Below are 10,640 nucleotides of genomic sequence, written 5' to 3'. Positions count from 1 at the left end.
ATGTGTATAAGAGACAGTATTAGAACTGTGATCTTAAATTTAAGGGTGAAGCACTTTAAAGGCAGTTAGCTGTATTTGTGCTTCATTGTTTGTAAATAATATTTAATTTTATTTGAATTACAGAAAGGAGGATTTGGACGTGGTCGGCCTACACAGCAGTAGAATTCTTGACAGCTTCAATTCATCTGACATCTGTACATTTTTATCGATAATGTAACAAATAAAAAAAATGCCTCACAAGTGAAACAGTGTCGTGTTTTTTGTACAGTAGTTGGAAACTACCAAGGCAAGACAAACATTTTACAGAAGATTCATAAACTATGCAGTCCAATCCGGTCAGGATATGAAATCAACTTCCATTAATTTATAAATGTTTCTCTGGAATATGTTTTAATTGCATTGACATCCATCCACAACATTGAAGAGCTATCACCTAGAATAATCAAGGCTTAAAAAAATATACAGTAGTTTAGTTTATTCACAAGAATAAATCCGTGTGCGCAAAATCTCCCACCTACCCCACATTAAAAAGTTTGAAGCAAAAGCTTAATTGGTTAAAACTTGCCTCGTACAACCTTATTTTGCAAGCGCCATCCTAATTTTTGTCTCAAAATAAAAGTCTTGCATCATTGTAAAGTAAGGATCCACTACAACAGTATTCAAACATTATCATTATCTACTGCTGCACCGGAAAAAAGCTGTCCTTGCCAATATGCGCATTTAAAATCTCCGATATATTGGAAGTAGATAACTTGCGCAATTCAAAGTTACATTTTTAATTTTGAGGTTTTCCTGTTTTTCTGGCTTTTTTTAGTGGGTTCATATATTCTCATGAAGCATTCCAACATTGAATTAGGACAGATTGAAACAATTACAGTACTGCAAAAAAATACAAGGGTTTATGTAACTTGTATGAATATGGGCCAACACTTGTAAATTTAATTCAAAATCTTTATTGCTGTAGATACATTTCAAGACAAGACAATACAAAGCTACAACATAATTAAAATGAGGCAAGCGGAAGTTCCTACTTTCTGTCAGAGGTTGGTAGCTGCAAACAACTTGACCAATATAGAGGTGTATAAGGCGCTTGCCCACTTCGCCAAAATTACTGAAGTACTCTTAGTTAAAAATCACCTAATGTTACCTTCCAGTAGGGGGTCCGAACCAAAAAGCTGACTACAGTCTCGGTCATGTTCCCTATATAAAAGTTTTTATGGCTTTGTATGGCCCAAAATTTTGCTTTTAGACCACAATATTAGGGATTCTGTGTGGGGAGGGGGACCCATGTTGAGACACCTAGATAGGCCACAGAATACATAATCAAATAATAACATAGTCTGCCTTGGCAAATATACATTCCAGCATGTTATAAATTTAAGGGCATGGACTAATTTTGAAACCTTGTGTTAATCAATACAGTACTGTACTATCTTGTTCCCTGTGTGGGGAGGGGGACCCATGTTGAGACCCCTAGATAGGCCACAGAATACATAATTAAATACTAACATAGTCTGCCTTGGCAAATCTACATTCCGGCATGGGCTAATTTTGTAACCTTGTGTTAATTCATTCAGTACTGTACATCTTGTTTAGAAGTTTTGGACACAATTCTGTAAAATTTTGGATAGGTGCTTAAGTACTTTTAAAAGCAATATTAAAAATTTATTGTGATCATTCTCAAAGATCTAGGCATACACAAAAAATACACATGATTTTGGACTTAATAACTTATACCAAGTTTGAGAAATTGCCCAACACAGCATTGCACATTGTCTGTAACTACTGTACTGTACTATTGTTGCTGTTCATGAGTTTGATAGACACAACTGGCGAATGAGCAGTATTTTATGCTGTTTGTAAACAAAACAAAGACCATTCGGCTTATGAAAAAAGCATGGGTTTTCTAGTGTTTAGCAAAAAGGCACTTGATGTTGATTTGAATCCTTTTAGTTGGAATAGCAATTCACTACATAATTAAATCACTTGAAAGTATTTACAGAACAATTAAAATTTCCAAACTTAAAGTGGTTGGTGTATTCACGGAGTATTTAAGGCCTATATCTGCACCCTGATTAGGTACTGAGAAAGTCCAGAATCGACCTACTAAGAGAACGGTCCAATGCAATTCTAGATTAGCTCTATGATCACAAAGTATACCGCAACATAAATTCTAGAGCATTAAATGCACAGAGAACACTAGAATGAGTATTAAAACAATATTTTGAACAACCACACTTCTTTCAAACACTACACTGGGTCACTTTAAAACCATAACAATTCATTTTCCTATACATGTACTACATTCTATGGCAAAATTACCACTTCTTCCTTAGGGTCACAGGTGGTATATAATTGCTTGCTACCAGAATCTACCATGTTTAGGACTACAATGAGATAACAATTTGCAATTTTTGGACATCCACTTTCTATTTATGCTATTGCACAAGTGGGTTCTATAGTGAAGGAATAAATGCCAATTATTCACTCTACGTCAGTCTGTCCATAAGACTTGTTTCGTTAATCTTTTAGGTGTTTTGTTGCCCTCATTGGTCTCATCTCAATCTCTGGGCTACTGATGAATGAATTGGTCTGCATACACCGTCCCTGATGGAAATAAAAAAGTGAACAATTCTGTAGTAGGTTATGGAAAGCCAGAGACTAGCATCAATTAGAATAATATATTTCCTATAGATTTAGCCACTAATTCTATAATATAGACAATATTTAGCAATTAGTTTAGTTGTGCATAGTACACTAGCGGAAAATTATAATATAAAGGTTAGATTGGATGCATGAGAAAAATTAAATCTAATCTAAGTATGATAATCTTCCCCTAGTGTACGATGGATGCAGCTACAGTATACTAATTGCTTTATAAGCGTAGTTTTGATAACTGTTGTAGCAGTCATCGATTGCTATAGTGATATGATCAGTACACTGCGTGCGTAATACATTTAGCACACAACGAATATGATGAATAAATATTTGATTGAGTTTGAAGAACCACAGGGCTAAAAATCATGGTCAGGTTATTTTGGGCTCTTGGAATATATAAAATAAACTAAAATATAAAATAAATATATGTTTGCCCTTGAAGATTTTGGGGTCTGTCAGGCTTGGCCAACACAAAATGGTAATGCGAGGTGAAGTATACAATTATATTCTCAATGCTGAAAACAAACAGTGGTGACTGTGTGAAATATCTTACCTGGTTATTCCTAAGAGGGGTGGGTGTGTGGAACATCTTGAATGCATGTTGAACCTTTGCTGAGCTACAAAGATAAAATGTAATCAAGTTTAAGAATCATGCATCACATTTACCTGCACACACACAAAAAAAGGTGTGTGAGAACAAACCTAAGCAATCATTAAATAAAAAAAGAAAACAATAACAATAATATGTGGACTGTGTTTACTATTCTTACAACCATAGGCCAGGGGGCTGGAAGCTTTGATAATTTAGGGATTTGAAAATCTAATTTAGTCTCCTAATCTAAAAATTACAAAGGATTTTTTCTTCCCAAATTATTTTGTTTGATCCCCCTGACATCAGTCTCGGTTTTCTCTGACGAGGAGGAACTGGCCCCCACTCCACAATGCCCCAAGTGTCGTCATCACTCATTTTATGGAAACTTAGTAGGCCATCTTCCGCAATAACCATATGATTGTGTTCATCCATTCAATGATTTGAATTACTTTACAGTACCTGCTGATGAGTTTCCTGCTTGAGGGGTTGTTGAACGGGTTCTGCCAGGTTTTTCCAAACTTAGACATGTAGTCAGCACTGCCAATCCTTAAACTGCGTCGGACACCGTTTATGAAGTCTGGAGAAGCTCTTGATAATTTTGGACTTGAATTCTGATCCTTAGATATCCTATAGCAGAAATTGTAATTACATACATTTTAGGACTTAATATGGTGGTGTAAATATAAATAGGCAAGATTGATTTTTTACTATTAAAACCTCAGACCTTTTCAGATTTGGGGAATGCATAAGCACCCACCGCACCCCTACATACAGGCCTGCACCAAATCAATGCAGGTTCCCTTTAAAACCGTGGAGATCTCTAGGTCTCATCGTTGCCTCTCCTTGTGTTTTAGTTTGAGGTCTGAAATACAAGTTACAATAGCGCACCGTCTTTCGGATGAGACGTTTAAGCTGTTTGTCCAGTGTGCATTTAAGGCCCATGTGCAAGTTAAAGAACACAGTACACTCTTCGAAAAAGAGTAGGGGATTGTCTCCCGGTGTACTGCCCAATCAACACCAGAAGGACCCCACTGGAAATAAGTCATTTTCTAGACTTTCGTGGGCCATCCTTGGTGTTTACACTGAATAAATCCAATCCAAAATCATCATTAAGTTATGTATGAGCACTGTCATTTGACTCTGGTAAATTGTTACTGATTAGTCTTAGGATAGTAGATGTTTTCTTATTTTCTTTATGTGCTTTGAGATGGTTCTTAACTGTGCAAGGCAATATAAAGTTGATTTCCATTTACATTATCCTGGGCACCCTGATCTGCTGTTGCTTAATTAAACAAGTACAGTAGCTGGGTTAAATCAAAGTAAGGCCACAGCTACTTCTATGGGGCAGTGAACATGGTGAAATCTGTTTCAACCATGATACTCACCACTGTGATGATGACCATGGCGATGAGGGAGAGCACTCTGGTTCATTGTTATTTATTGTAACCATATTTCTTCCTTCTCTTTTGTGTTTTGTTCCATTTGCAGCCTGGATCATAAGAACAAACATTGATTACTACCTACTTTTAGGGTCCATGGAAAGAAAACTTAATGATCTTGTATTAAAGAAACTTTATTGTCTGTAATACACAAAAAAAGAAACACCACATAATACGTTCAATGCCAATAAAAAAGTGTTAAATATGAATAGCAAACACTAAAAGGAGAATAAAAACATGACGAAAATTTAAAATCTAAAACAAATATTTTCTTTTTCATTTGCAAATGGTACCTAACAAATGTACCAAGCAATTAAAATTACAGCTTATTTTACTAAACAATGTGGTGCTTATCAATAGTAGGATAACATTATTATTATTCAATGTGTTCTTTTGTTTTGTATAACTGCAACACTATAAAATACAACCAAGTTTGAAGTTCGGCATATGTACAACGCATAGTATTATTTGTAACACTTCAAAAATTGAGAAATAAGCACTGCTCTGAAATATGCATAACTTTCAAGACGCATTCAAAATGTTATAAGCAAATTAATTTATTTTGTTGTAGGCTTACTGAAACTTTATCTTTATTAACTCTCTACCTTAATTTGATTTTTGGAATCAAGCTCAACTTCTGCTATCCCACTATTCATTCTGTTTTTGTCATCAGAATTTGAAATGGAGACGGAACTCAAACGTTTCTCAGTTGAGACAAAATCGTCCAGTTCCCTTAAGTGAGCTTGTCTTCTGGTGATCACATGCCCTGGGTATCTGCGGTGGCGCTCTTTCCTTTTTCTCACAGATATTACTTGCGTGTTTTTGGAAGTTGGATTCGGCTGACGTTGGTTGGCAGGAGTAAACATGTTGACAAACCTCTTGAATAAAGAGACTGAAGAAAAAGAGGAAGTAGTTTTACATATTTTCTCCCAAAAAACAACAATCAAATGCTAGGTTTTTATGGCAACTTATAAAATGTTAAGTAAACCACCCCCTCTCCAGTCTAGTGAAACACTGTTTTCTTACTTTTAGGAGAAAACTACATCAACCATCATTAATGATGGAAGTGCATTTAATGTTCAAAGATATTCACCACCATCAGCATCTTCATCATTATCTCCATTGTTACCATCTTTATTTTTTTGTTTTTGTGTTCCTTTTTTAACCACCTATTGCCATGTGTATTTGCTTAATTTATCTTGTATTTGTATTTGGAATTCGGCAAGTGAATGAAATGAAAAAAATCAACTGTCAATGAGATTTACTTTATAATTGTTTTAATTAATTTCTTTATTTCTTTTGTCCAGGATTTTATGATAGATGGTATATCTTGAAATCGATATTCCATGCTTTCAAGCTAAAGTTACAGCAATTAAGAAAATAATCAAATATTTGCTAACCTTCTGATCCATTTGTTTTGAGTTTCTTTGTTTTCTGGGCTGTTTCATCTCTCAGCAGCGCCCTCTTACGACCTGCATCAGCAAAGGTTTATAACTGACTATAACAACGAATATTCACCTCTTTTGTGTAGTCCACACAACTTGGTGGGTGCAATGCAGTGGTGAGTAGTTAGGTGATGTTAGTCAATAGTTAAAGCTAAAGTGAGTGGCGCACGTGCGAATGGTGAATGATGCATCATGGGAATGCTAAGTGATGCACCATGAGAATGATTTGGGCACCTGAATAACCTTTGACAATGACAGCAGTTGCTTTGCAGGAACTGCTTTTAAGCAATGATATTGATTAAATTATAATTTTTACCAAGTATACATTCACACCTATTTATTTATTCATTCATTCATTCATTCATTCAATCATACATTAAATGTGATACCATTTCCATGCAGAGGCCAACAACAGGACAAGTGATGAAAGAAACCATAAATTGTGGCCCTCAGACAGAAAGGTCTTAGGAAATGTTTCTTTTAAACTTGCATCCTTCAGACAATCTAATGACACATAACACATACAGTAAATTAAGTTTGGTTTATTCTACAATTTTTTCACAAGTACAATAACATTTTACAAGATATATTTAAGTTACAGTCCTGAACACATATATACTATAGTGAGAATGTGCATTAATCCTGACAGCTAAACAAAAGAAAACATACTGGAGGCAGTAGACCTGTCACTCTACATTACTTGCAACTACAGGTCTCCTTCTAATTGAAGACCCCTCCAATTAAAACCTCCTCCAATTTCCATGGTCCCAAATCAACAAATGTCTTTTATTTTTAATATTCTAAATAGAGACTCAAGCTGCTAAAGACAATGAAAACCAAAAAAGTAGCCTTTAATTGGATGGAGACATGTATATTTTTGGAAGAAACTCAAATTTTTATGTTATTAAAAAATCTGCAACAATTCTTGTGAAGTGCTTAGAGGTTTTGTTGACATGAAGCACTATATAAGTCTAACATATTATTATTATGACTCAGGACTGAAACACACGTATTGCATTTTATTTTCTTTGGAGAGAAAGTTACACAAAGATGTATTTACATCATTAAAGAAGGATTATAACGAAATAATTGATATACAGTTATAGCTAAAATAAATGACTATATTCAAAATTATATTAGATTATATTTCTCGGTTTAAATAAATAAAACAAATATATACTTATAAATATTTCAGTAATACATTATTTCCAATATAGAATATTAGCATAACAAAACATATTTTAATTTGCATATATATGATTCTAGGTATATTTTCTACAATTTCTACAAAATATTTTTGTTGTAAATCAAATGATGGAAGCACTTAGAAACTGAAAGGGGTACTAAGTTGAATTGAATTCTAAAAATGAAGAACAACAATACAGTATTATCTATTAAAGCCCAGGTATTTAAACTTTTTAAGCTGGTGGCCAATTCCAATCCGTTGAGACTAGTGGCGGGCCAACAAAAATTGTGTACTTCTATTTGTTCAATGTATGCCCCACTCACTCTTTTATAGGCCTACAAGTCTTGATAATAGGCCTATTCAGTTGCAGATCCAGGAATTCAAAATAGAGGGGGCCCGGTGAGGTACTTTCACAGATGGAGGATCTATACCACCTCAGCCCCACCATGGTTGGGTCTGAGGCTAGAAAATTTGTGATTACAGTATGGCACTTCTAGATGGCCGAAAACTGCACCCTCGACAAATTTTAAGTACACTTAAGTAGGTACTGTATGTTATACAAAATTCCTGCAAATTTGTAACATAAATAATATTTATATAATTTTGTATATGAAGTGTAGTACACAAGCATACAGTACAGAAAGGTATGATTTCACACAGTGGTAACATCTATTTTCGCTCCAGAATTTGAAAATTATCAATATATTGAGCCTATATTATATGGAAAGGCAGGGCTGTGCAGACACATCACATGCATCATTTAAGCCTTCGCAACATTTGGTACTACTGTACTGGTAATAATTATTTATCAATGATTCATGTTGCTAATTTCTAACATAAAGATGTCTAATGGAATGCTTCATACAAATGGCTCAATAAATATATATAAATGGTTAATTTAAAAAATATAAATAACAATAATTATTATTGAATAATAATAATATAAAATATTATTATTTTATATAAATCATAGTACTTCATTTTTCTAGTACTCCTGGTCAATGAATACACAAACTATGAACCAAGTGGACTACTTTCTAAACATTGTGAAGAACAACTCTCCATGCAGTAACAAACAAACCTATTTATGGTATACCGTATTTGTAGTCCTGATGAGAGAAAAATTTGCCTGAAGACACAAAGCAATGTGACTTGCATAGGAGTTAAACATGTACGCCTCAAAGACTTAGTGTTACACGAACTGCTTCTACATTTATAATTGGAGTATTTCTAAAATAATCTTGTTTCTTTTATTGTTGAAATAGCTAGCAGTAATCCCTTTCACAAGACATGCACACAAGATGCTCTACATAAATTCTCACTACAGTTTAAGCAAGGACTTCCATAAGTGCAGCTGTTTTTGGTCAAATCATTATCATATTTATCAGCTTGAAGTATTAATCTTGGGTAAGGAATGTAAATTCAAAATTCATTTCAAATTTGGGTATTTTTAAATGAGTTAGAGTTTTTAATTGCCAACAATAACAGCAATAATGGAAGACTAATTTTGAAAAGTAATTAAAACAATACACAAATATTTTACATAAAATAATAGATTTCAGGATTTCTTTAAAACAGGGAAGTGGCTACACTCACTAGTAAGGAATAGGCTTGTAGATAGGCGGGAGGAGTGAGTGAAAGACCAAAGAGTGTTTTAGTTTTAACAATATCACTACTCACAAATGCAGAAAAATGTGTTTCATTACATCCACTAACATCCCCCACCCATATAAAAACAAGCTTCTTGTATGACTGACCTTAATCAACGAACTACCCAAAGCAATTTATTAACAGTTTATCCCCCCCAAAAAAAATATCTATGGACTTGACTTGAGGTAATATTTAAAAGATGAAAGTATTTTTAGAGTTAGTCTTTAGAATACTGATGCATACAATATTTCTTTGGATCTAAACCCTCAATATAAAAGTTATCTATTGATATACAAAATAATTATGACAAAATATAATATATAATTTCCAAATGTTCAAAGAACATATTAAAATTAATTGTACAATATGTTGGTAAGTAGTTATATAGCTATTGATATATTCATGCACTATACAATTTCCTTTAAAGTTTTAATACATAACATTTGAAAAGTAGGCCTACACGACGATGCAGATAGATACTGTAATTAAACCAATCAGCAGTGATGTTGTTACTCTATGTGTGAGATACTTAACTTGGTTATACTGATAGCTGCCTAGTTCCCTTTGAAACTTACTTACCCCTCGAGCATAAAAGAAAATGGATTCGCTTGTCTCACCTGCATGTATTAGTATGAAGCCCTGCATGGCTAAATAAGTTTCAATGTTATTTGTTTGTGCTCGAGGGGTAAGTTTCAAAGAAAACTATGCATATGTGACCTGCTCCAGCAAAATCAGCTATTTCTAGAATAAATTCAAAATTTAGTTTTTTGTGTTTTTACATTCTGCATGAATTATTATTTAAAACCGTTTATTTGATGGAAATTTGTTGAGTTTTAGCAAAGTTAAGAATATTTAACTGATTGGATATTAGTCATGTAGGTTTTTGATTCCAAAATCACTAGTTTATTATTAAAATTTGTATTGTTTTTTAACAAAATTTTAATAAACTGATGTTTTGCAGAAATGTTCTTCAATATATCTTTTTTATAAAATACAAAGACAAGAAAAACGTAAAAAATTCTGATTCTTGTCCGTTTTGGCTATTTGTGGGTAATTACAAATTGCGTCAAACTGGGGGTTTTCGCCAGAGCCAGTCACATATCGTTTAATTGCAGGTAAGCATTCGAGAAACAGACAGGGTTATAATTAAGCAGGTGAAAAATAATGTGGTATTGAATATTCACTGTATGCAGCAGTTTGCAGTGGACAGTGTGACCAGATCACCATGGAGGAAGTTAGGCTCCAAGGCCAGTTGTTGTAGTCTTCCCCCTCTTCGCCAACGTTTTAAGGCCTTCACGTACCTAGTGGCTACATTAAGGCAATGGAAAGAAAGACGAACTGTGGCTAAGTGCTGTATTATAGTATGTTAATAGAAGAATTTTGTGCCTACATTGAGTGCTGATGATGTGATAATACTGGGTATTTAAAATAAATATTGTGTCACTTTTAATATAAAATAAAATTGCTGAAACCAGTCTGATATTAGACTAAAAAGCGTGTTTTTTCTTGTGTGTCTAATCACTAGATATGGGTACAAGATAGAGTTCTCGCATTGAAAAAATGAGGCGGAAGACGTGCCCAACGTAGGCGGCGCCCTTCTTTTTAACCATGCAAGTTTCCTATACTTCGTGCCCAACGTACAGGGCGCCCTTCTGTTGCTAAGTATATCC

At 34.0% G+C, this 10,640-nt stretch overlaps 2 protein-coding genes across 2 annotated transcripts in view; one reads left to right on the top strand and one right to left on the bottom strand.

The window, feature by feature from the left end:
- Window positions 1–217, top strand: part of LOC117117299 (40S ribosomal protein S10-like) — a 4,506-nt gene extending 4,289 nt beyond the window's left edge. Inside the window, exon 6 of the mRNA XM_033261557.1 lies at window positions 124–217. Within this exon, the coding sequence (XP_033117448.1) occupies window positions 124–162 (39 nt within the window). The 3' untranslated portion in view covers window positions 163–217. The remainder of the gene's footprint in view (window positions 1–123) is intronic.
- Window positions 218–913: 696 nt separating this feature from the next.
- LOC117117298 (rab GTPase-activating protein 1-like) overlaps window positions 914–10,640 on the bottom strand; it is a 23,322-nt gene continuing 13,595 nt past the window's right edge. The window contains exons 11-16 of the mRNA XM_033261555.1: window positions 6,090–6,161; window positions 5,295–5,581; window positions 4,636–4,739; window positions 3,710–3,877; window positions 3,212–3,275; window positions 914–2,607 (exon numbers count right to left, since the gene is read on the bottom strand). Coding sequence (XP_033117446.1) covers window positions 2,521–2,607; window positions 3,212–3,275; window positions 3,710–3,877; window positions 4,636–4,739; window positions 5,295–5,581; window positions 6,090–6,161 — 782 coding nt within the window. The 3' untranslated portion in view covers window positions 914–2,520. The remainder of the gene's footprint in view (window positions 2,608–3,211; window positions 3,276–3,709; window positions 3,878–4,635; window positions 4,740–5,294; window positions 5,582–6,089; window positions 6,162–10,640) is intronic.

Source organism: Anneissia japonica, unplaced genomic scaffold (genome assembly GCF_011630105.1).
Source record: "Anneissia japonica isolate Jap-2015-1 unplaced genomic scaffold, ASM1163010v1 scaffold287749_len374965_cov195, whole genome shotgun sequence".
Lineage (NCBI taxonomy): Eukaryota > Metazoa > Echinodermata > Crinoidea > Comatulida > Comatulidae > Anneissia > Anneissia japonica.
Note: the sequence above shows the minus strand (reverse complement) of the source record. Positions and strands in the feature narration are given on the sequence as shown.